Source organism: Doryrhamphus excisus, linkage group LG1 (assembly GCF_037039965.1).
Source record: "Doryrhamphus excisus strain RoL-2023G ecotype Guam linkage group LG1, RoL_Dexc_Guam_v1.1, whole genome shotgun sequence".
NCBI classification, from domain to species: Eukaryota; Metazoa; Chordata; class Actinopteri; order Syngnathiformes; family Syngnathidae; genus Doryrhamphus; species Doryrhamphus excisus.
The window spans coordinates 6,999,728-7,024,244 of NC_136357.1; the positions used below are offsets into that span (position 1 = coordinate 6,999,728).

Consider the following 24,517-nt stretch of genomic DNA (forward strand, 5'->3'; position numbering starts at 1 on the left):
CTTTACTGCATGTTTACCCCTGCTGGGCACCATAGGACCTTGGACTCGCAGGGGGCATGTAGAAAAATTATTCATATTCACACTGAGAGGTGATTTAAAGCCTAAATTAACGTAACCAAAGGAAACCCATGAAAGCAAGGAGAGAACATGTAAACTCACAGAGGTGTTTAAATGGGAATTTGAGCGGTCATCATATATTCCTGTCAGTGTGACATTTATTACTAATTAAATTGCAGACAGCTCTTGTGTTTGATGTTATTAGTTTTGTAATTAATATATATATTATGTTAATGTTAATAATCTAACACTTGGTTATACAGCGTTTGCCACATTCGGTATTGTAGCTGAGTGACTGCGGTATAAAAAGCTGCGTTTGCTGCCATCTAGCGGCTAGTGTGAGTCATTTATAACTTGAGGAGGAGGAGGCAACACTAAATTCCATTCCATCGCACCTGAGAAGGCTTCATCGACACAAACCTTCACTTTGATGAGCTAACGCGCCACATTGCTTGTTTTTAACGCTTTTTTTTTGAAATCGTAACGAAGCCAGGAAGGTGGCTGATTGTAGGGACATCAACAGGTAGAGTCGCTCCTACACATTCCTTGCAACAACGACGCGTTAGTTCTAAGGAGGACTACGGAAGTTACCTGCCTGATCAAAGCAACTCGTAGCAGGCCCCAAGAGGACGTGGGATCGTCGCTAGGGAGGTGGCAGGGACTTTTTTTACGTTTTGTATTTTTCATTTTTTGTTTTAAATCTTACTGTTATCCACTGCGTGCTGATCATGTCTCGTCACAAGAGACAGGTAAGAACATTCGCCAACTCCTACCGTTCTATTACATAAACATACGCGCTACACATGGTGTTGTGTTCAGATATAGGCCTGTTTCTTTTTATATTTAGTACACAAAACAACACATCCAGGTGCGTAACATGACACACAACACATCCACATGGCCACTAAATGGTAACTGACTCACCATTAACTACACTTTTATATTCAGTAGAGTCCAATGAGATCCAATACAAAAGCCATACGTATGTAACATAGTGTCTGGAGAATGACAATAATGTTCAGTTGTGATTGACACTATGTGGGTGTTGTTTTGCAGTGGTGCATCATTCTGAAAGCATTTTCTAATACTTTACCTCATGTACGTAGCTACAGTTACATGTAACCGCTTTGCCGTGTGCAGTTCTGCAGGACTGGAACAACAACAATAACCATATGTTAAATTAGTACTCTGGCTGTCATTCAAAACTGTAGTCAGAGCATCCGTTACATGTTTTTGTTTTTGGTTTTTTTTGCTCAAAACACAGGTCAGAATGTAATTTGGATGACCCTTGTGTGTTTGTAATACCCAACGTTCTCCAAATATGGAAGGTGTTTTTTTTTTCCTCAAAAGACTACCAGTTTTATTTAAGCAGACCTTATTATTGTACTTTGGGTTGTTTTTTTTTGTTTTTTTGTTTTTTTAAAAATGAAGGATGCCCTGTGGGATATGTTATGGTCGTCAATGACAATGCAGTTATAGTTGTCTCTGTCAAAGTAATGGTTTTAATACAGCATACAGCTCTCTGTATTGGATCTTATTTGACTGAATACTTGAATACTTGAGTATAGTTAAGTACACAGCTCACATTTCAGGAGGCATTTTACTTTTTTGCTCCTATTTTAAGGGTTGTTATCATGGAAATGAATACTTTAGAGTAGTCAGTCTACAGCTTGGAATATTTAGAATACTCTTCTTGGGTATGGAATAATGGTTGCACTGGTCGTTACTGGAATCCTTTTGCACTTCTTGATGATGGTCTTAGTGGTGGAGATCTTGTGCTACTCAGCTTCTTACAGTCATCTTGGAGGTGTGTTTCTACCATGTAACAGAGGGGAACATGTTGGAATTCATGTTTCACTCAATAAACCGCAGCTCCTCAGTGCCAGCGGCACTCATGCAGCCCAGAGTCTGACACTACCACCACCATACTTGACAGTCGGCAAGACACGGTTATCCTTCCACTCATTTGTGTTGCATATTGAGACATCATTTTCATTCATTCATTCATTTTCTACGCTTATCCTCATGAGGGTCATGGGGGTGCTGGAGCCTATCCCAGCTGTCTTCGGACGCCTGGTCGCCAGCCAATCACAGGGCACATATATGTAGACAAACAACCATTCACACTCACATTCATACCTATGGACAATTTGGAGTCACCAATTAACCTAGCATGTTTTTGGAATGTGGGAGGAAACCGGAGTACCCGGAGAAAACCCACGCATGCACGGGGAGAACATGCAAACTCCACACAGAGATGGCCGAGGGTGGAATCTAACCTGGGTCTCCTAGCTGTATTTATCAGACATTCATTCATTCATTTTCTACCGCTTATCCTCCTATGGACAATTTGGAGTCGCCAATGAACCTAGCATGTTTTTGGAATGTGGGATGGAAACCGGAGTCCCCTGAGAAAAAAACCACGCACCATGTTGCCATACCCAATGATGTGACACCATGTTGTCACCTCCACACTCATGACATGCTGCACACATGCAGCACAGTGTGGACATGTTGTGAGTGCACATGACACCACATGCCATGCTTCTCAGTCACATTACATTAACCTAACTATGTCTGTGGTGATTCTGACTCACCACAGACACAGTGACATTCTCTCCCACACCCGCCCACAGCAGAGTTAGACTGGATTCTTGACTAGATAGCCATCTTTCTCTCCATTGTATCAGCAGTGAGTACCAACACATTAACTAAAACCACTGTGTCACTCACACTTTGTGTTATGTTATAAAAATGCTGAAATGACCACTGTGTGTTGCATCACTTCGTCACTGTTCTCTTTTGACAGCCCAGCATTGAGCTACTGGAATTAATGGGAGTAGTTAGAGAGAATGGCAGTGAACAGATGTCACTTCCTCCTGTGGTATGTAAATGATAGGTTCAATTTCATTATTTAAACAAAAAAGAAGTATTCAGTCTTCAACCATGCTATTTTGATATGAATAGTTATAAGAACTCGTGATTAAATATTAAGGTGTTTTTGCCCTTCATTATACTTTATTAAGAGATCCAATACAGAAGCTGTATTGAAAATTCTTCCATTACAAAGAAGCTCAATTTGGAATGACACTATTACATAGATCTTCATAAAAAAATGTAAAGGGGACTTATTATGCTTTTTCCACTTTTCTGACCTATGAATGTTGTTAAAATGTATTCTCTTGCTAAACGATGCCAAAGTTTCAGATAAGTTTCTGAAAGTCATCCCTGAAAGAAGTTTGGGATGGCTCTGAACGCTCGGTTTCAGAGAGTTTTTTTCTAAAACCGGGCTTTGTGACGTCAATACAATCTGGACTTCCTTACATGGGCATGCCCTAAGACACTGCTGTTTTTTCTGTTAGCAATGGCTAACAGGAAATGTTTATTTGGGTCTAACGAGCATCAGGCAGAATTAGTTGGAGCTGATGATTCTTGGCCAGCAAGAGAAAAGTATTTTCATCTGTCAACAGCATTTCACACGGAACTGTTTTGTGAACATGGGCCAATATGAAGCCGGGCTTTTCGCCAAACTGTTGCTGAAGCCTGACGCCTTTCCAACATTACTTGGTCATGTTGAATAGTCAGAAGAGCAAGCTGTAAGTAACAATTATCAGTGTCCTAACTGTGTTTATTTTGTGTAAGTAATTGAACAAAAGCGGCTGTATGTGTAGCATTATAGAGTGTGCACACACAGGGGGTGGAGTGAGTGTGGCCTGCATACATACAAATTACAAGCTCGCCAATATCTGGAGTTCAATCAGTGGCTCTACCCGAGGCTTGTAAAAAAAAAAAAAAAAGGGTAGTCCATCAAAAAAACGTGTATGACAGAAGTCCTCAGGAGCCCTTGTGGGTGTGACCAATCACAGCGGAGTGGGCGTGCCTGGAAGCGGGCTGTGGGTGGAATAAATTAACACAGACCGTTTTACCAAGAAGCCAGGAATCCAAGGAAACACAGCTGGAATAGGTGCAGATTCTGGAAGATCTGGAAAGCTTTTTATGCCGGTTATTGTGTGTTGCTGCTCTGTAGGAGTCCCCAATTCAATACAAAGGGCTGGAAATGAGCATAATAGGTCCCCTTTAACGACATTCTGTAGTACCTGTATTTTGCTTGCCTGGAATTGTACTGCGTTGTACTGAGAGGTATTTTTAATACTTTGGTTGTTTGTATGCACCTTGTATGTCTAAGCAACTGAGCAATGTTATCTTTTTTCTTTTAATATTCGATCCTGTTTGAACGTGCAGGTGTACCTAAAGTTGTGGCCAGAAGGAAATAAATGTACAGTAATTTGTCTTTATTCTCTGTTGTACACCAAAAAAAAGTGTTTATATTAATTACAAATGATCAATTGAACCTGCCAAAAAGTAAGTTTGTGTATTTGTTTCGGAGAAACAGAATACGCCGCTCTCGTACGACTACGTCCTGGTGGCAAAAACGAGGGAACACCTTGACCGAGAGGCCATCAAGAAACAAAACGAATTTATTGAAGAACTGAAAAAGAAGAATTTTAAAGTCACGGTGAGTGTGGCTTTAAACAGATGCGTCTGCAACAACCTTGTCCTTGAGATAAGACTTGTCTTAGACCATTAATTCATCTTTTCCTTGAATGTTCCCTGATAGAAAATCATAGATGATGACCTGATCTTCTTTGGCATGCAAGCTCCGAAAGAGATTTTTGAGAAGTACAGATATCTGCTGAAAGTTTCTGATGCCTGCAATTGGAGCTCAGACCAGAACCACGTGCCTCTCAGCACCAGGTAAAACTGTATGTCACTGTCACATTGTATCATCGATATACGTGAACAGCACAGCCTGTATAGGACTGGATCAGTGTGTTTTGACAATACAGTCGTTCCTCACCACTTTGCACTTAAAATGTTGCATTTTTTCCTCTGTCACGGTTTTACAAAGACATATTTATTAATAAATCATGCTGTTGCGTGGTTTCCTATGGCTTTTGACTTAGGGTGTGCCAATCGATTGGTGACTGATGATATCGGTGATATCAGTGAAAAAGCACCGTATCGATATCGGCCGGTACCTGCTTTAAAACGCCGACCCCCTCCACGCAACACATATAAGCACAAGTTTTATTTATGGTGTATTTACTCTTATTTTCACTACTATAATGGGTAATATGCCTGCAAAGGTGATTGTAGGGGTGTTATTTCATGTCTCCAGGGCTTTAATAATGCTAAATATATATATATGTTACTCTAAGAAAAAATGAATCCTACTTTATGGAAATTTACTTATCATGGTCGGGTCTGGAATCAATAAACTGTGATAAACGAGGGATTGCTGAACTGTTGCTACTAGCAACAAACAAAAATGGCTATGAGCAACACACCCAATGTCACCAATTTATGCTTTGAATATGAGTTTGCTTATTTTATAACTTCTGTTGCTGTTCTTCTTGTTTTTTTGACAACTCTTTTTTTAATATAGAGACAAAACAAACTGCCAGTTCTTTTACGTGTGGCCTTGTGTGATCTATGTGATCTACGTGCGGTTCAAACTCTTGAGGTGCAAATCTAGAAGCATAATATATGTACTGCTTTAGGGACAATTGGCTTCAGAGGTTTCATTGTAATCTTGAACTGGTGACTGCACTTGTTGAGATACTATGTTCCTCCTTCAGGATAAGGGTTGTAGACTTCATCTTGAATCACACCCCTATTAATTCAGGAGGTAAGTGGCTCTTCATACACTCACACTCCTTGTTAACAATATGAACAACTAATCTGCATTGCACTGTTAATCTTCCTAGAGGGTCTACGAGACCTCATGAAGATGAAGGTTTTTGAGGCAAGGTTCTGCCTACATGAGGTAAAAATCCATCATTAGAAGAAACATAGGGTGTGTAGGGATAATATTGGATAACGAGCAGGTCAGCATTAATCATGTCAACATCATTTTGAAATTGTTAGAGCAGGATAACCGGGAGCTTTTGTGGTAAATCTTCCCATGGAAAGAGACTGGTTGCATGCAAATAGTCCAGTTCAACATAATAGAGACAGGGAGACAGTGACACTGTTAAATATCAGCGTATCACAGGTCACCAAAGTGTTTGCCTTTCCAGTAGAGAGGTGTGAAGCACAACTTGGCTAAGGCCTTTCCAAACAAAGCACTCTAGTGACTCTAGTGCGTTGCTGTGAGTCATTAATGTGACGTATAATTGTGAGTCATGCAATGATTTTTAAATGTGAGGCTTTGATTGCTTCAACGCTGTACGTCTTCATGTCAACAGGTTTTTCTACTCACTGTAAGAGAAGTAAAATCCCAATCTCACAATACATTTCTCGGGGGGAAAAGCATTAAAAAGAACTACAATCAGTATTTATTAATGTTGCTGTGCAAGCTTTCCGTTTTCTTCATGTTGTCAATGTGCCTTGCAGAAAAAGAAACAGCGAGAGCTGACAGAGAGCTGGGCTCGATGGACTGCTTGTTTCCAAGGGCAACCCATAACTGCCGTCAGGTTTGAATTGCATCACAGCAGCCTTTATCTTCTGCTTGTCTACAATTGCAGACCTTGCTGCCATGTCGTTTAGTATTTTCGTACTGCTGTGAAGTAGGTTTCAAGTGTTCCTCTGACAGCAGAGAGCATGTCATCCTCCACACATGACCTGCACATTGTTTGGTTTGATTATTTAGAAAAAAAAGGCACCTCATGTTTATATAGATTGGAACTCACTCTGGTGCATGAATGTTTGTTGGTGGTTGGAGTGGCTGCTGGCAAGAATTGGTAGCCACATTTCCATCTATCTACACCACGGAAGCTGTGACTCCACTAATGGGTTTTCACTGTAAAGCACTAAGAAAGCTGCTGGATGAATCCGATCCTAAATCCATCCATCCATTTTCTATACCACTTATCCTCATGAGGGTCGTGGGTATGCTGGAGCCTATCCCAGCTGTCTTCAGGCGAGAGGCAGGGTACACCCTGGACTGGTTGCCAGCCAATCACAGGACACATATAGACAAACAACCATTCACATTCACATTCTGGAGTACCCGGAGAAAACCCACACATGCACAGGGAGAATATTTTTATTTTTATTTTTATTTTTATTTTTATTTTTATTTTTATTTTTATTTTTATTTTTATTTTTATTTTTATTTTTATTTTTATTTTTATTTTTATTTTTATTTTTATTTTTATTTTTATTTTTATTTTTATTTTTATTTTTATTGCATAATTTATTTTTCACATAAAAAAATAATGGAAATAAATTGATAAATTTGTATTATTTCTTATACATTTAAGGTGAAACCCTTGTTTTTCTTTATGCAGAAATGTGTGAAATGGAAAAATAGAAATAATTTGTTCCAGTATAAAACTAATGCCAGCATAAAATGCACAGGGTAGCCTTTTACCTCATGTACAAGTGTAAAAAGAAGCCAATTAAGTAACAATCTTAACTGTCATTTAAGTGTAAAAGGAAGTTAACCTTTTTCACGAAAGCGTACAGTCTTTCTTTTTAATGTACTTAATGGTCACACAAATGTAAAGACACTCCTCTTACCATTTAACGCTATATAGTCTATATATTCTTCTCATGTTCCACTTTTTCAGACTGGTTGTTGTTTTGAAGTAAGTGTTGCATGAAGCCAAAGAAACACATGCAGAGTTAATCCTGTGATGCTTACTAAACTGAGCTCTTGTCTGGTGCACATAATCATTCAATTATTTATTTCTAAGTTGGACTGGACTGTTGAATTGTACAAACTCAAGGTAGAAGAACTTTTATGTTTATGTTTTCACCTTTTGTGTGTTAGAAACTACTTTGGGGAGAAGGTGGCGTTGTACTACCTGTGGCTGGGCTGGTACACGTACCTGCTCATCCCTCCCGCTCTCATCGGGGTCATTGTCTTCCTGTATGGCCTCGCCTTCTTCAACACGTCACCCCTCATGTAAGAATATGGTAACCTTTCACAGGCCAATAAGATAGCATTTAAGCTTTTAATGAACAACCAAAGTGCTTGTTGTCTTGTAGTAAGGAGGTCTGTGAAGCCGACACAGTCATGTGCCCGCTTTGTGACAAGAGATGCAAAGTGTGGCTGCTCTCAGACACGTGCACATACGCCAAGGTAGGTTGGCGCAGTGGTGTGTAAAGTTTTAAAACATTTCGTGCTCACTGCTGGTTTTGCCTGTCCACAGGTGAGCCTACTGTTTGATAATAATGGCACCGTTCTCTTTGCCATGTTCATGGCAGTGTGGGGTGAGTTCAGCGTCATTAATATCATTTTCTTTTGTGTTTCTTGGCTTTGTGCTCGGTGCGCGTTCACATAAAAGGGGGGCGTTAGACGTCATGTTCTACCCAAGTGGGTGTATTTTACACAAGATGAGCAAGTAATTATTATGGAGCGTTATGAGGAGTTCAAAAAGATTAGCATTGCCAAAAAGCAACTCTGTCGCTGCCAATAGAGACAAACATGGATTGATTTGAAAAGAAAGTAATGTATAGCATCCATTTATAAGCATTTCCATATCCCCAATTGAGTACTTTCTTGATTTTTCTTGTACTCTGGGATGAGTACATTGTAAGGAAGTGCATTCTTGATGATAATGCAATGTGGGTAGAGAAGTGGGTCACGGATGCTGAAGCCTTTTTTCCTTAACTTTGCAATAGCATCTTATTTAGTCAAATTTTCAATAATAATTCGAAAAGATGTTTAGAAATTTACCTAAACGTTGTTATAACTAAAATATTTCTGCAAAAAACACACCTAATACCTAATATGTAAATGTTTTAAATGAATTAGAAGTAGTTTGATTTTATAGAAATATATGACACAAAAATTACAATATTCAAGTAATTGTAGAAAATAAAAAAAATAGGAAATACCATATTAAATCTGGATAAATTAAAAAATTGCTACGCGCTAAGGCCTTGGGGTATGCCAATTGTAATAGGCGGTATGTGAATAAAAACGAAAAACAGTTGTCACGGAACACTCAGAATTACGAGTGTGCCTGAACGCCCCTTGGCACAACAAGAACGGAGAAGAAAGTAAACATAGCACGAAGTTGGTAATTGCTGTCCATGTGTGCATCATATGAAGAAATAATTTCATCTCAAAGATTTAATTGAGATTGGCGTTCCATTCACAACACGGAGCAACCGTGAAAACCTGTCACCGTCAGTGCGGATTCCCCCTAAAATGAGGCTTTATCGTTGGCTGTATGTATTTTTGAAGTTTGGATACTGCTTTATCACGAAACGGAAGGATGCCAACAGGATGATTACTTATTTATTTATTAGTGTTCATGTTAAACTTTATCAAAATGTAAAATGCAAAATACAAAATGTTGACCTGGAATTGCTACAAACTTCAATATGTCAAGTTAATTAAGATAAAAAGGCTTCTGTTTTTTTAAGCGTACAGGAATAGGGCGTACAATGAAGGGGTATGCGACTGTAAAACTTTTTTTTTTTTTTTTTTTTTATTACAGCCACACTGTTTTTGGAGTTCTGGAAACGACATCGAACATCCTATGTGTGTGAATGGAAGGTGTCTGATTGGTGTGAGGAGGAGGTACGCATCAAATATATATCAGCATTTTTCATATTAAGTTAATGATCCTGCAAGTCTTTTTTTTACGTGTTTGTGTGTAAATGTGTCCTTTTTAGGAGGAACTAATTTTGGAGATTGTCAACAACGTTAACTGTGAACCCAAAAAGTACAAGCACTCCTATCTGCGCAGCACACTTGTTTTGATCTGTGTCACAATCATGGTGGGTACTCATGGTAGTGATGTTGAGTTAGTTTTGTTGGTTATTGACAGACCACTTCATTGTGTTTATACAGATACTGGTGATCATCGGTCTGACACACGCATTGGTGGTGTTCAGGGTGATTGCAGCAGTACTACTGGCTGAGGGATCATGGGAGTTCCTGAGTACGCATTCCAACAGTGGCGCCATGATGCTGGGTGCTGTCCTCCATTACTTGATCATCACTGTCATGACACGGGTACAAAAGTCTAAAAAAAAAAAAAATGCATGTTTCTCGGTTTTCTTCTTTTTCTTTCTCTGAGAGTTTGACCTCATTTTTATGGTTGCAGGTCAACAGGATCGTGGCCATGAAACTCTGCGAAATAGGTACAGTCCGTCTTTCTTTGGTGCCACATGGGAAATAGATACTGGATTTACTGTTAAAAAACTAAAGTCACTCATCAAAGTGCAGAAATTGTATTGGGGGGGGGGGCTTTTGTTGGTTTCTTACTTAGTAGGCTACAGTACTCTTTCCTTGGCCGAGGCGTTATCCCTCTATAGGGGTCACTAGGTAGACCACATGAGGCGTCCGAAAGCCTGCTTTTCATTCAGGTTTTCAGTTAATAATGTGAGAAGGCTAGAAAGAAATGGATTCTGAAATACAGACTGTGAGTTGTGGATACCAAGAATGTGTTAATGTTCCGGTAAAACAAGCGTAATTAGTTTGTTTGGGTTAAAATAAGCTACAAAAATGAGTAGCTCTCAGAAATTTCCATTTTTGTAAAAGCAGCGACTGCTCTACTATGTCTGCTTGAATTTTATTTTGTATTGGTTGCACTATCAAACTATATATAGCTGTCTTATTTACTATGTAAAACTAGCTACAGTGTTAACAAAGTTAAGAATTTTGTACTGTATGTTTTCAACGTAATTGTTTTTAGGATCAGAAGATGTGTGCCATTAATGTCAAAATGTCAGCCAAATATGTTTCACACACATTTCTGCATAAAGAAAAACAAGGGTTTCACCTTAAATGTATAAGAAATAATACAAATTTATCAATTTACAGGGTGGTAGACAAAAATAGCCTAGTACAACAGTAAAGTGACCAACGCAGTCTGTCACTTAGTCAGCCTCAAGTCAACTGGTGTCTGTCCAAGTAGGATGGCTGTCATTCAAACAGGCAGCTGACGCACTGAGAACTTGTAGTGGTCATGATGCAGTATTACACATACAGTCATGTGAAAAAGGACAACCATAGGACAGCGCTCCCCAACAGAAGTCAGATGACTTGTTGTATAACCACAAAATTTGGGAAAAACCTTCCAATTCTGAGGTTGATTAGTTGAAATGCATGGGTTGCTGTTCTTGTTTTTTAACCATTTACCTTGGCTACTATGTGTCAAAATGTGCCACAGTTTGCTCTGTGGCATAAAAATGATAAATGGCCAAAGTGTCAGTCAGGTGTGGTCACAAACTAACAATTACCCTAGTTTTATAGCTACGAGTGAACGTTGGACCTAGGACACCACGTACCAGGGAGCTGTCCTCCACGGGAGACACTCACTGAGATGATGGCTGCAATACATTTTTGAAAAAAAAAAAAAGACTCCCCGCAGATTTATCAGTAGTGGAAATAGACATTAGATTTACACTCCAGATAAGTGTTTATGACAGCTGATAAGTACCATATTGACCTACATGTAAACCAATTGTCTGTTGCTACGTGCCGCAGATGGAGAGAGCAGAGAAGGAAGACTGTGCTTGTGACATATGTTCTTATATATATATATATATATATATATATATATATATATACACACATATATTATAGTGTTCACATTTAGGCTCAGTTGAACTGCACCATACCATCACTTGCTTGTTTGATGCACACCAGGGTATTTATATTATATTTAGATTCATATTTATATCCCCTGTTTTTATATTATTTTATTTATTTATAGTATAATTTATTTTTCACATAAAAAAATAATGGAAATAGAAAGTCCCCGTAGAAAACCCACGCATGCGCGGGGAGAACAACTCCACACAGAGATGGCCAAGGCTGGAATTGAACACCGGTCTCGTAGCTGTGAGGCCTGCGCGCTAACTACTCGTCACCCGTGCAGCCTGGTAGATTGCACACTTTACTAAAACAAACACTCCAAACATGTCAATTGTGAAAGGACCCTTTTTTTTTTAAAAAAAAAGTGGGGCTGCCTTATATTCAGATGAAAACTGATGTCCATCATCAAAACCCTGTTGTGTTTTACATGGTTGTTGACACAAATGGTGTCTTTTACAGAGAAAACCAGATCATTCGCTGCAACGGAGAAGAGCTTCACAGTCAAGATGTTCACCTTTCAGTTCTTCACCTATTTTTCGTCACTCTTCTACGTAGCCTTCTTTCTCGGCAGGTAAAAAAAAATTTAAGCCACAATTTTCATGTGTTAAATGAAGACTGCACGCTTTTTGAAATTTTGCCCATTCTCTACAATCCTTATGTGAGACATGAAAACACATCTTTTCTTTTCTGAGTGCATTGAGTTCACAGAGTGCATAGCAATGAATGCTCCTTCCAAACTACTTCTGACAACTACTTTTTACTACTTTCGATTATACACATGAAGCAGTAACTTTTCTCGTAGGCGATGCAGAAGCAGAACATCCAATAGCCAATGCTATGTCTCGGGAGTAGCCAGTGGCGTTATAAGAGGCGCTGTGTCACTACGCCTTAAAAGTAGTTCTTCGATGTTATCTCCTACTACTGTAGCTTGGTTAATATGCAGGTCACGTTATGTAAATGGAACATTGTTGCCATTTTTTAGAGGGCTTTATTGTCGAAATAGGTGAGTTTCTAAGCAGGCATGTATGGTTAGCTGCTTCAGGCTACTGTTTTTCTCGCTTTAGAATGCACAGAAAAGAGGAAGATGTCTGGTCATGTCTCATATAAGGATTGTGGATGAAAAAAAAATCCAAAAAAAGTGCAGTTTTCCTTTAAATGTGCACAGAAACTTATACTGTATGTTTATTGTCATGTTTTGAATAAACAGGATAAATGGTCATCCTGGTGGTTATGTGCGCATTGCAAGTAAATGGAGGTTAGAAGAGGTGAGTAAACATGATTGACAATAAGAGTTGTCATTACATTCACCACTGTATTTTATGTAGTGTCACCCCAGCGGATGTCTCACAGACCTCTTTATTCAAATGGCGATCATAATGGTGCTCAAGCAAACCATCAGCAATGTATTTGAGTTCACCGGCCCGTAAGTATCAATCATTTTATTCTCTGACCACGCTACATTTTCCAGTATACATTCTTGAACAATTTTTCCAGAATAGTCAGTTTTTTTTCTTGTTGACATCAGGTGGTTTGGCAAGTGGTTGAAGAGGAAAAGAACTCACAAGCTTCGGAGGAAATGTGCCTACTGCTACCTAAAAGACGACTCTACACACGGAGAACTGTGCGAGAACTGCAAGCTGCGAGATTGGCTCAGCAACTACCGCCTCAATAACGTGGACTCTTTCAGCCTCTTCAAAGAGTTCCTGGAGATGGGTACATACTTTATTCACAGGAATGCAAGAAAAAGTCATTACATGGCTGCTCGGACTAATATTGCTTTGCTCTGTTATAGTAATCCAGTTCAGCTTCACCACCATATTTGTGGCAGCGTTTCCACTTGCTCCTCTGCTGGCCCTCATCAATAACGTTATTGAGATTCGCTTGGATGCTATTAAGATGGTCACGCTGGAACGCAGACTGATTCCCAAGAAGACAAATGACATTGGTATGAGTCACTGGAGAGCTAATATGCAAATTGAAATCTGAAAGTTTCCTTCCTTCCTGAAGAGCTATATGCTCTATTTTTCTTCTGATATGTATGACAAGTAATATTACGACTTTATTTTTGTAAATTCACAACTTTAACCGCAGGTTTTTTTTCCATTGTCGGATTTTTCAGACTTGTTTTGATGGTGGGAGGGGGGGGGGAGCCATCTCATATTCAGATCATATATTATATTCGGGTGTCTTCACTTGGCATCAGAGGGATTGAATAGTTGTTCAAATGTTGGCTTTTCCTCAGGTGTGTGGATCAATTTGCTGGAGGCTATCGGAGTCTTAGCCGTCATTGCAAACGGGCTGGTCATCGGTGTTTCTTCAGACTTTATCCCCCGATTGGTATATCGTTACCTCTACGGCCCGTGTTCCAACGGCACGACTACAGATATCGAGTGAGCTATGTGTTCTCTTTTTCAATGGAAAATATATCACGGTTCTTTATATAACATACTTTTAAATTGTTTTTCTCAAAGTTGCATGGTCGGCTACATAAACAACTCTTTATCTGTTGCAACGATGGATAAACCAGAAATACGCCGGGAGTTTTCACCTCATCAGATGGTCACTCCTACTGGATTGAATGTCTCTTCTTGCAGGTTTGTTCTCTTGAAAATATCTTAAGTCACTTTCACATACAGTATTAACAGACATGTAAGTCACTGTTATTGTTTACACTACACTCAAATGTCCTTTTTTTTTTTGTTAAACCTGGTCGTTATTGTGTCTACAAGCAAACGTATATGGGTTGCTACACTGTGTGACCTTTTCTTCCAAGTGTGGTCCATATTGTAATCCTCTGTTATGTTGGCAAACTTTAAAATATGCTGATTAGAGAGATAACATTAGCCCTTCTTTTCACAGCTACAAAGACTACAGAGATAATGTGGACTACAGCCTTACTCCGCAATTCTGGCTTATTTTAGCTGTGCGCTTTGCATTTGTTATCCTGTTTGAGGTAAGCTTAACTAAATATTGTTTCCCACATTGAGGATCTAAAAGTGGAGACCACCCGGCTACATTGACATCATACTGCAAAAATCTTGTTTGGTTGACGTCATGTCATGTCTTTTTGCAGCACATTGTGGTCATATGCAAATTTATCGCAGCCTGGTTTGTCCCAGCCGCCCCCATGGGGGTCAAAAATGACAGACTCTTTGATAAGCTCAAAAGGCTAAAAGAAGAACTCAGGTGAGATTCGCTCAATTTTGTTCAATTTGTTTTATGCAAGAAGTTCAAACCCAAACCCCCCTTATTTGTTTTCCAGTCCAATACTGTGACACTGCACAGTGCGAGTGCACCAGCACCAAAGCAAACTGCTTTGTCATTCCAAAATGTATCACATTCTCATTTTTCACTGCACATATTTTAACATGAAAGATAACAGAATTGGTGATGACTCATTTGCAGCAAAGCATTGCAACAATTAGCCTTGTACCATGTGCAGGTTCTCCGCCTGAAGACCACTTGCATTGTACTAGAGTTCCTCCAAATTACACTCACGGCACCACTGACTAGCATGTGTTACAAAATAGTGTTTTCATGCCGTACACGCATACATGTACAGAGTCTCAGAGAAGATATCAACGTCAATGGCTGAACAGGAAGAGGGTGGGATATACACTCAACAAAAATATAAACACAACATTTTTGTTGGTTCAAAGAGCACTTTATTAACACCACTAAATTCATCACACCGCAACTCAATACTCAGAAGGTATATATACAAGTATGCAAACATGTACTAGTATGACTTTTAAATAAAAAAAACAAAAACAAATCCAATATTTTAAGGTTTTCCTAAAAGGCATTGCGTCTGAACAACACATTCATTGGGGCACTGCAATGATGTCAGCTGCCCTCTTTTTCCTTTAGGCTCCAGGTCCTCTGGTACAAGCGACACTACAGCAACATTTTTTATGCTTTCTATGCTCTTCATTGAAATGGTTTTCTCAAATGAAATGCCTTATGGGAACGCTTTAAAATGTTGTTTTTTTCATATAAACTCGTATTGATACATGTTTCTATATTTCTGTGGTATAATGTGTAAGTGTTAGGTCATATGTGATGAGTTTAATGTTGTTTGTAAGATGAAACTGTGAGTAATGACCTATAGAGGCCTTTTGCATACATTGAAAAGTAGTTCGGCTCATGAAAAATGGGAGCAAAAACGAGTGTTAGGTTTATATTTTTGTTGAGTGTAGAACATTTCAACACTCATACCCTAAACATCAGACAGCACATTTTACTGTTACACATTTATAGTATACAGTATGAATATACTCTGCATTCCATTGGGTGTGTACCTGCACGATGACAATAAAACGCATTAATATCCAATTGTTTATTACAGATCATTTGATGAGAGCCAGCGCTGACACTTGAATGGAGTGAATTTTCCCAGAATGGAATGTGAACCCAGTGTTGCCTTGCGCATTCAAGTGTCCCATCGATCACAGTGTTGAGTCCACTTCCAAGCCATCAATCACCTTGAAGTGCTCAGATAGAGGCCTCCGACTCTTTCACTTTTACTATTGTGAATACAGTCATATGAATATATATGAATAATGTATTCTTCGACTAAACAAGTGTGCAAGAATTCATATGTTGTTGTCTTTCATGAGATTATTTGTGTTCTATTCTAAGAATGCACTCCGTTTTCTGATTGATCTCAATATTTGTAACTTTTGTCGTTCTAGCCTTATGGTAATTTATACAGCTGGTGCACATTTGCTACTGATTGTTTTACAATGTTGCCTTATTTTGTGAAAAGTGGTTATCGCCATTACTGCAGCAAGACTGACAGAAGGCAGAAAAGTTTTGCAATGTGATGTTTTATATTGATAAAGAGAGAAATGTCTTTATATTTATGGTTGTCTTTGAATGTGACCATTAAAACGTGTTTAAATGTATGCCAAATTTTACAATTTTGACAAAACAAAATTGCATGTCATGTAAGTCTACTTTTGTCTGAGCTCCCCCCCAAACAATGTTATTATTTATCTGTGTTATTTGATTGGTTAGCATCAGTAAGATAATTAATTCAGGTCATATATAATAGTGAGTTCTCACTCTTGCTTAATTAATCATTTTAGCATTTGTCTGGAATATCGTAATCATGGATCTAATTCAGAAACATTCAGGTTCATTCTACAACAAGATAATGATCCAAGTCCAAGCTAATGTCTTATAAATGTGTAGATATTGTACTGTAGGTTGCTTTGCTTTCACACCTTTTTTCTTTAATATGTCTCCTAATTAGTTTCACTTTACAATGCCATGCAATAATTAGCTTCCTCATCCCAGCCCATGTTTCAGTGTAAACCAGGTGAAACCCGTGGTTCAGATCACGTGCCGCAGCACAGCCAATAGGAGGAGTACCTCAGGTCTCTCCAGGTGCAGGTGGCCGACGACTGCGCAGTTGGCTCGTCACCCAGTCGATACACTTTTACTATAACGCTAGAGAAGATAGAAGAAGTTTATGGGCTGAAATATAGACTTTCACCTCACCTAAAGAGGACTGTGCTGCTGACGACATGGCTGCCTTTGTTGTCGCCTTTATTTTAATGAGCTCGTCTTTCTGGAGCAACTCTGTCCTCGCTGTCGGTAAGAATGCAAAAGAAATCACAATTTATTTACTTAGTTTACATCAACAGGCCTTATGGAGAAAATTCTAACGCTACAGGTAAACACAATAAATTATTTATGTCTAGTTGTCATTAAAAGTAACATAAATAGCGTCATCAGGTCCCTCCTCACTGGCCAGTGAGCTCGAGGTCAAGCGATCAGTCTCGTGCTGTTGCCTGGCAACAATTGGACTTGAGCAGGACTTTGGACTCGTATGAGTGATATTTATTTAGATATTTGTTAAAATTAACAAGAAATAGTCGAAAACACAGAACTATCTTAACAGAATTTGACAGGGCCAGTTGTACAGGTTATTTGTGGTGTTTTGGCCACATTACAATCAGCGCATGCGCAATATAGCCTGTTAAACAGGTCCAGAATCAGTGTCACAGTAAAGTTGCCCGTGTGTTGACATGCATGTTAATGTTTTGTTAAACTATTTGTGATTACCTGTGAACGTATACTCAAACGAAACCACCATATACTGTCGCACTTTTAATAAGCTATACAAGTGAAATTATACAGTTGATTAGTCCGTAGTCTGTTGCTTCTTTGTGTAATTTATTGGACAAGATAACCTTTTTCACCTACCTTTTTCAAAATAATTATTCCCATACGAGATAATGCCAAATTTTTGGTTACGGAATTCCAATGTTTTTGGACTGTTTTCATTTTGAGATACATTACTTGTTTATATAATATCTATAAATTGCATTATTGGAGTCAGACAGTGTGTAACCCCTCTGTGGTTGAATTTTAAGCCCAAGCATGTGTCGACGAGGGACGCTTTGTGGAGCACGTAGTCTACGAAGGGCAGCAGGATCCGCCATACCGGCTGAACTGCTCTTTGGAGTCAGCTCAACATGCCCAGGATGACCCCCGGGCCCACGTGGCCTGGCTAAAGAACTGTCAGCATCTGGACACCCAACAGGGAACTGCCTACCTCGACTTTGTAAGCATCACTTTGGGAGACGCAGGAAATTACACTTGTCTGCAACCAGGCAACAGCACAGCCTCATACACAGTACACCTCATAGTTAAAGGTAAGGACCTAAATGACCTCAATTTGATGCTGAGTAGTGTATCTCAAACTTAATATAACTCCAATGTAGGAAAAGGAAGGTTTGGGGCTCCCTCTACTGGGAGGAATTAAGAGTATGTACCCTTTGGGCTTGAGAGCAGAAGGCCTGCATTGTGTAGAGCAGGGGTGTCATGTCAAGCTCATTTTCTTTGAGCTTCACATCACAGTAATGGCTGCCTTCAGACGGCCATTTACAAATGTACAAATATATACAAATATTAACATAACCTCATGATATTATAACTGTCTTTCCACAGCATCCATGTGCTCCCAAGCTCCAGAATTCAAATCTAATGAGGTTGAGAACAAATACTTGGTTGGGTCCACTGTGAATCTAAATTGCACTGCCTTGCTCTCCTGGGACCCGACGGACAAACAATGTGACGCCACACTGCAGTGGACAAAGGATGGCCAAACTCTCAGCAACAGCTCCCTGCTTGTGCAAAACAACTCCTCATGGTAATAATGTTGTTATTCAGCCTTTTTTTCAATTGTTTAAGGTGAATGTAACAGTATGTTCATGTCAGGTTTCTTGCTACGGGTCAGCTGATGGTGAGCAGCGTGCTGGTGGTCCGTCTTCAGAAGTTGGAAGATTTTGGATCATACAGCTGTACAGTGCGGAACTCTTCCTCTAACTTCAACCTACAGAATTCAAGTAAAACACCAAAACCTTTTTTTATAGGGCTGTCAATCTACTAAAATATTTCATTTTAATATTAATCACATTTTCTCCATAGTTAACTTGAAATTAATCACATTGAATTACTGATAAAATAGTTTTTATTCATAGTATCTCATTGTGGTAAACAATTTGATATGCAACAACAAGAAAACTACATCAAATATAATGTAAAAGGGATATCAATTTTGGAAATAAGAGCCATTTTTATTTTAAAAAATATATATCCATTTAGAAATCCCACAGTTTTTGAATCTGTAATGCAAACAGCGATTTGACCCACGTTGTTTGACGGTTCTTGAGCACACCTTGTTAATTTTCAAACACTGTACAGATAGATATAGTACTTTATTCACCTCCAAGAGAAATTCCCATAACTACACTAATATACTGTATTTGTACCCTTTTTCTTTCACCGCATATTTGCTCCCAAATGCTGATACTATGTGGGAATTCATAAAATGTAGGATTTCATGACCTGAGTGCTAATGTGCACATTTGTGGTACACAACTTCCCTGAAAAACAATTCCAGGCTCGTATTGATGAATGGTCTTGTGCTTTTAATTTGCTGTTCCTGACATACGTAGCTTTAGACAATACATAATAAATAAGAGAAATGAGGTCGCTATAATGTGTGTATGTTTTGCTGATGTGTTGATGACCAGCTAGTGTGCTGCTAATCCTAGCAAATTGCTCGCTAAATGTTCCAAACAAAAATCATCCGAGAAATGGCTCACTTGTCGAAATAGACACTTGTTAGTTGGGACACTCATATGCCAAAGTACCACTGTAAAAAAGCGGTTAGCGCACAGGCCTCACAGCTAGGAGACCCGAGTTCAGTTCCACCCTCGGCCATCTCTGTGTGGAGTTTGCATGTTCCCCAAATTGCAAACTCCAAATTGTCCATAGGTATGAATGTGAGTGTGAATGGTTGTTTGCCCTGTGATTGGCTGGCGACCAGTCCAGGGTGTACCCCTCCTCTCGCCCAAAGATAGCTGGGATAGGCTCCAGCACCCCCGTAATTCTCATGAGGATAAGCGGTAGAAAATGAATGAATAATTTATTTATCTGTACTGTATAGACTGAACTTGAAACTGAAACCAGGAAAATGGAGAGCAGTGAAGCATTCAAAAGTGCAATTGCATGTTGAGTATGGTAAAGGTGTACTGTACATGTTGCCAGGTCTGCAGTGACACTGAAAGAACTCCCTGCTCTAACGCCCCCTCCCCCCGACAGTTCACCGCATCACAGGGAGGCGGGGTCCACTATTTCAGAAGCACTGCATTAAGGCGTTAATAACACGTTAACAATAATATGCATTACACAGCACTTACAACAATGTGTTTTTTATATTCCAGTTTCTAAAAATGTAAAATGGGCAAAATTTTTTAAACACAACAGGAAATGACCAACAGACTAATGAAGACTGAGTATAAATGTCCTGTCTTTATCCAAGCATTGATGTGTTTTAATTCCATGGTTCTGTTGTTGTCAGGCAACCCCAATCACACTGCTGCTGTCACTGCGGCCTTCATTCTCCTCGCTCTGCTGGCTGTGGCTGCTCTCTTGTACACCAAGTGTCACCTGAACATCAAACTGTGGTACCGCAACTCTTATGGAGACTACGAGATGAACGGTGAGTGTTCTGCTGAAAACACTGAAGCGTGTCCGTATGTGAGGATTTAAACCTTAACCTTGGGTGTTTTTTGGTCTAGATGGGAAGTTATATGATGCCTACATCTCCTATGTGAACAATGACTACGACAGGAAGTTCATCAACTTCATTCTCAAACCTCACCTGGAGAATAAATATGCATTTAAAGTGCACCTCAACGATAATGACATCCTGCCTGGATCAGGTAATACATCATATCACCTCTAGTGTGCTGATTGCAAAGGATAAATGTACATGTACAATGTACTATTATTAACTATTACTATTAATACTATTATTACCAAAAGACATCTTCATCCAGATTTAGAATTCCTACTGGATCAATAATAATTGAACAATAATAATTAGACATCCGATCATCATGTGTTTAAATAATCCTTGTATCTGGTTTGATATTCCAGCTTCTACCTTTGTGTAAATGTACACACATTGGATACAGTTAACAGAGTATTTTTACATTGAATGGTAATAGTAATGGTTTAATTTCATTTGAACATGCATCAGATTACAATTGAATGCATCACATAATCAGTTCACAGTTCCACATGTCCAAAAGGAGTAGGAAGAAGCAAAGCTTATTAAATCCTACCCCTCCATCTGGTACTTTTACAATTAGTAACTGTTACATTTGTTCACTTCCTGCTTTCCTAATATAGTTTAAGTTTTTTGTTTTTTTTTAATTAAAAAAAAAATTAATCACGTACCGAAGAGTATGAGGTGACATGACCATCCAATGACATAACGGGTACCATAGTAAGTGTCAATATAGTGATATATATAGCACATCATGACTGGTTCAAGACTCTTCATCCTTGTATTTAGCAAACATCAACTGCTTGTATTGTTTCTTGAATTGGCTCATCGTTGTGCATTGTTTGAGGGTCTTACTCAATCCATTCCATAGTTTGATTCCACATACTGAAATGCTATGGCTTTTTAACGTAGTCCTAGCATATAAGTGTTTCAAATGTAGTTCTTCCCTGAGATCATATTTCTCCTCTCTTGTAGAGAAGTATTGGATGACATTTTTAGCTAATTGGTTATTTTTAGCCTTATGCATTATTTTAGCTGTTTGAAGATGAACTATATCAGCAAGTTTAAATATTTCTGATTTTAGAAATAAGGAGTTAGTATGTTCTCTGTAGGCGGCATTATGAATTATCCTTACTGAGCTTTTTTGGAGTACATTTAGTGAGTGAAGATTGCTTTTATAGTTATTACCCCATATTTCCACACAATAAGTAAGATATGGTAGAACCAGAGAGCAATAAAGAGTGTGGAGTGATTTCTGATTGAGAACAATTTTGTTTATTTTTCTTAGCAATGCGTTCAATGTGTGGATTGTTACCTGAGATTGAATGCAATATCGTTGCATAAATGCATACCCATGATTTTTAAAAGATATGTTTTTCCCGACAGACAAGCAAAGCCACACCAATGAAAACATTAGCCTATACTGTACTGCATTCAGGGTTTGTTTGGTGACACGACTAAATGTGCTTCCAGAACCTTCTGCTGAACTTTTAATGAACATAAGTCGCTCTCGTCGTCTCGTTGTGTTGCTGTCTCACGCGTACCTTGAACAGGACTGGTGCACAAGCCACTTCAGGTCAGCACCTTTATTAAGACTGTAGTCCCCCAGTGCAGGTCATATGTCACGGGTCGTGTGTGTGTGTGTGTGTGTGTGTTTCTCTCAGACAGGGCCTCCAACACTTATTGGAGCTGTGTAAGCAGCCCATCATCATCATCATGCTGGACGGTCAGCTGAAGCACATGAGGCCTCAGATCAAGCAGCAGCTCAGTGAGCACCAACACAGTCTCACCTTCGTCACATGGAAGCACAACTCTGTGGTAAGAAAATCACATTAATTAGTTACAGTGGAACCTTGGTTGGCACGTTTTATCCAATTGGCGTTGAAAATGTATGCGTATGTATTTATCAGTTAGCGTACAATTCGGTGCATATTTTGCCATGTTATTACTAAATTAGCTGAGTTCAACTCTGTTCTTAATGTATTTATATTCATCACAAAACATCCTTCCTTGTTAGGCTCCATTAGCTAGCTAAACAAAGGCTGCTTTCCAATAGCAGTTTGAGTTGTCCTTGTTGACTTCCCCAAGCCACTTGGAGTGACGTCATTGCCAACGTTACGCGGAGGCCACTTGTAGAGAAGATATACTCAATTATGGTAAATGGTAATGGTTTAATTTCATTTGAAGATGCATCAGATTACAATTGAATGCATCACATAATCAGTTCACAGTTCCACATGTCCAAAAGGAGTAGGAAGAAGCAAAGCTTATTAAATCCTACCCCTCCATCTGGTACTACAGTAAATGTTACATTTGTTCACTTCCTGCTTTCCTAATATAATTTAAGTTTTTTTTTAATTGAATTTTTATTAATTTTTATTTTTATTTATGATTTTTTTTGTTACATACCGAAGTACAAGGTGATATGACCATCCAATAACATAATGGGTACCATAGTAAGTGTCAATATAGTGATATGTATATATAGCACATCATGACTGGTTCAGACTTAGTCATGACTTAGTTCAGTAATTTTCAGTAATTAGTTGCTGAAAAATGAATGAATGAATATGATGTTGTTTGTTGTCAACAGACTCCCTCCTCCGTCTTCTGGAAGGAATTGGCCTTAGCGATGCCTCGCAGGGTGATTTTCCACAGTGAGTCTGCAGGAGACCCCCAGACGGCCCTGCAGGATGACAAAGACCCCATGCTGACCCTTGATCCTGACTATCTGGACTGTCGCTCTGACACGGACCCCAATGGAGACTTGGGTAAGGAAGAGTCTCAAGAAATCATGAATTTATACTAGATATGTAAGATACTATTAATATCTGTGCACTCATAAATCAACAAGTGTAGAATACGTCACTATAACAAGAGTATTATTAGTTTATCGTACTGCTCTTATATTGAATTGTATTAGCTTATCGAGGGATATCTAATGAAATGACTAATATGCAACATTTTTAGTGTAGGGTAAAGTCCAGTAAATATAAGTATACCTTGTAGTATTACATAAAAATATAATTCTCATAAAAAATAAGGCTGTATAATCCCTTGTGTTTTATGGGCTTGCAGGTATACGTCTCCCAGTGTACAAAGCTATGACCTCTAAGGCTCCCATGCTGCCAGTTGCTTCCATCAACACACGGGAACCAAAGCCCACCGACATCGACGTGTCAGACCTGGGATCACGCAACTATGGAGCTCGTTCAGACTTTTACTGCCTGGTCACTAAGGAGGACATCTAAGCTTCTTATGAAGACCACCATTAGATTTAATGTTTATTATTTATGTGTTGGTTAAATCAAAATGTCCTTCCTTTTGTTTTGTTTTTTACGATTGTTGATTCAATATTTCAAGTCAAACATTTGAGTATTTCTGACTCTGTTAATATAACATTTTCAGATGTTTTGTTGTCAATCATTACATTCCAGCACTTGCTTGTGTGGATATAATGCCCAGCAGAGGGCAGACAAGTGACACATCCGATGAAAATATTGAGTTCAAAAGTCAAATTTCAGGTCTCAAACATGACCGCAGGGCCAAGGTGACAGTTTCTGACATTTCTTTATGACATAAATATCATATAGAGCCATGTGGGGGCCACACAAATAAGACAGTTACCTGAAATAGGCGGTTATTTGCCTACTGATCTCTGCCATCATAGAGTCATTATGAAGTGGGAGGCTACAGAAAGGGTGCAGCAAGGGAAGGGCTGGAATTGTTCCTGTCTGAGCAGGAGCAAGTATGTAAACAGGGAGTGGTCCACATTTCAGCACTTTAGTGTCGGCCTGTTACAGCCG

The 24,517-nt window shown here is 39.0% G+C and overlaps 2 protein-coding genes across 5 annotated transcripts; both read left to right on the plus strand.

Moving 5' to 3' along the window:
* Positions 1–399: 399 nt before the first annotated feature.
* Positions 400–16,479, plus strand: LOC131130942 (anoctamin-9). Of its 4 annotated transcripts, none has more exons than XM_058075124.2 (24): positions 400–806; positions 2,867–2,941; positions 4,445–4,573; positions 4,676–4,812; positions 5,697–5,746; positions 5,826–5,884; positions 6,454–6,533; positions 7,835–7,969; positions 8,053–8,146; positions 8,217–8,277; positions 9,513–9,595; positions 9,691–9,795; positions 9,869–10,033; positions 10,125–10,161; positions 12,080–12,191; positions 12,828–12,885; positions 12,946–13,043; positions 13,146–13,333; positions 13,413–13,565; positions 13,863–14,010; positions 14,092–14,214; positions 14,480–14,573; positions 14,694–14,806; positions 15,969–16,479. In XM_058075124.2, the coding sequence occupies exons 1-24, from the start codon at positions 786–788 to the stop codon at positions 15,991–15,993; spliced, it is 2,343 nt and encodes a 780-aa protein (XP_057931107.2). In that variant the 5' UTR covers positions 400–785; the 3' UTR covers positions 15,994–16,479. The 4 variants fall into 4 exon arrangements, with proteins under 4 accessions (XP_057931107.2, XP_057931108.2, XP_057931110.2 ...); XM_058075125.2 differs by having other exon boundaries at positions 4,451–4,573; XM_058075127.2 differs by lacking the exon at positions 2,867–2,941.
* Positions 16,480–16,981: 502 nt separating this feature from the next.
* Positions 16,982–24,122, plus strand: sigirr (single immunoglobulin and toll-interleukin 1 receptor (TIR) domain). The gene is made up of 10 exons (XM_058075149.2): positions 16,982–17,221; positions 18,004–18,285; positions 18,581–18,782; positions 18,851–18,978; positions 20,499–20,639; positions 20,719–20,862; positions 22,185–22,287; positions 22,376–22,529; positions 23,305–23,482; positions 23,790–24,122. Exons 1-10 carry the CDS (start codon positions 17,152–17,154, stop codon positions 23,960–23,962), a joined length of 1,575 nt encoding a protein of 524 aa, XP_057931132.2. The 5' UTR covers positions 16,982–17,151; the 3' UTR covers positions 23,963–24,122.
* Positions 24,123–24,517: the final 395 nt, after the last annotated feature.

Excerpts from the sequence above, each read along its gene's own strand:
- sigirr (XM_058075149.2), top strand. The coding sequence starts at position 17,152 with ATGGCTGCCTTTGTTGTCGCCTTTATTTTAATGAGCTCGTCTTTCTGG. Across the intron at positions 18,286-18,580 it reads AGTACACCTCATAGTTAAAG|CATCCATGTGCTCCCAAGCT; the intron begins GTAAGGACCTAA and ends GTCTTTCCACAG. Across the intron at positions 23,483-23,789 it reads GGACCCCAATGGAGACTTGG|GTATACGTCTCCCAGTGTAC; the intron begins GTAAGGAAGAGT and ends ATGGGCTTGCAG.
- LOC131130942 (XM_058075124.2), top strand. The coding sequence starts at position 786 with ATGTCTCGTCACAAGAGACAG. Across the intron at positions 14,574-14,693 it reads CATTTGTTATCCTGTTTGAG|CACATTGTGGTCATATGCAA; the intron begins GTAAGCTTAACT and ends GTCTTTTTGCAG. Across the intron at positions 14,807-15,968 it reads AGGCTAAAAGAAGAACTCAG|ATCATTTGATGAGAGCCAGC; the intron begins GTGAGATTCGCT and ends TGTTTATTACAG.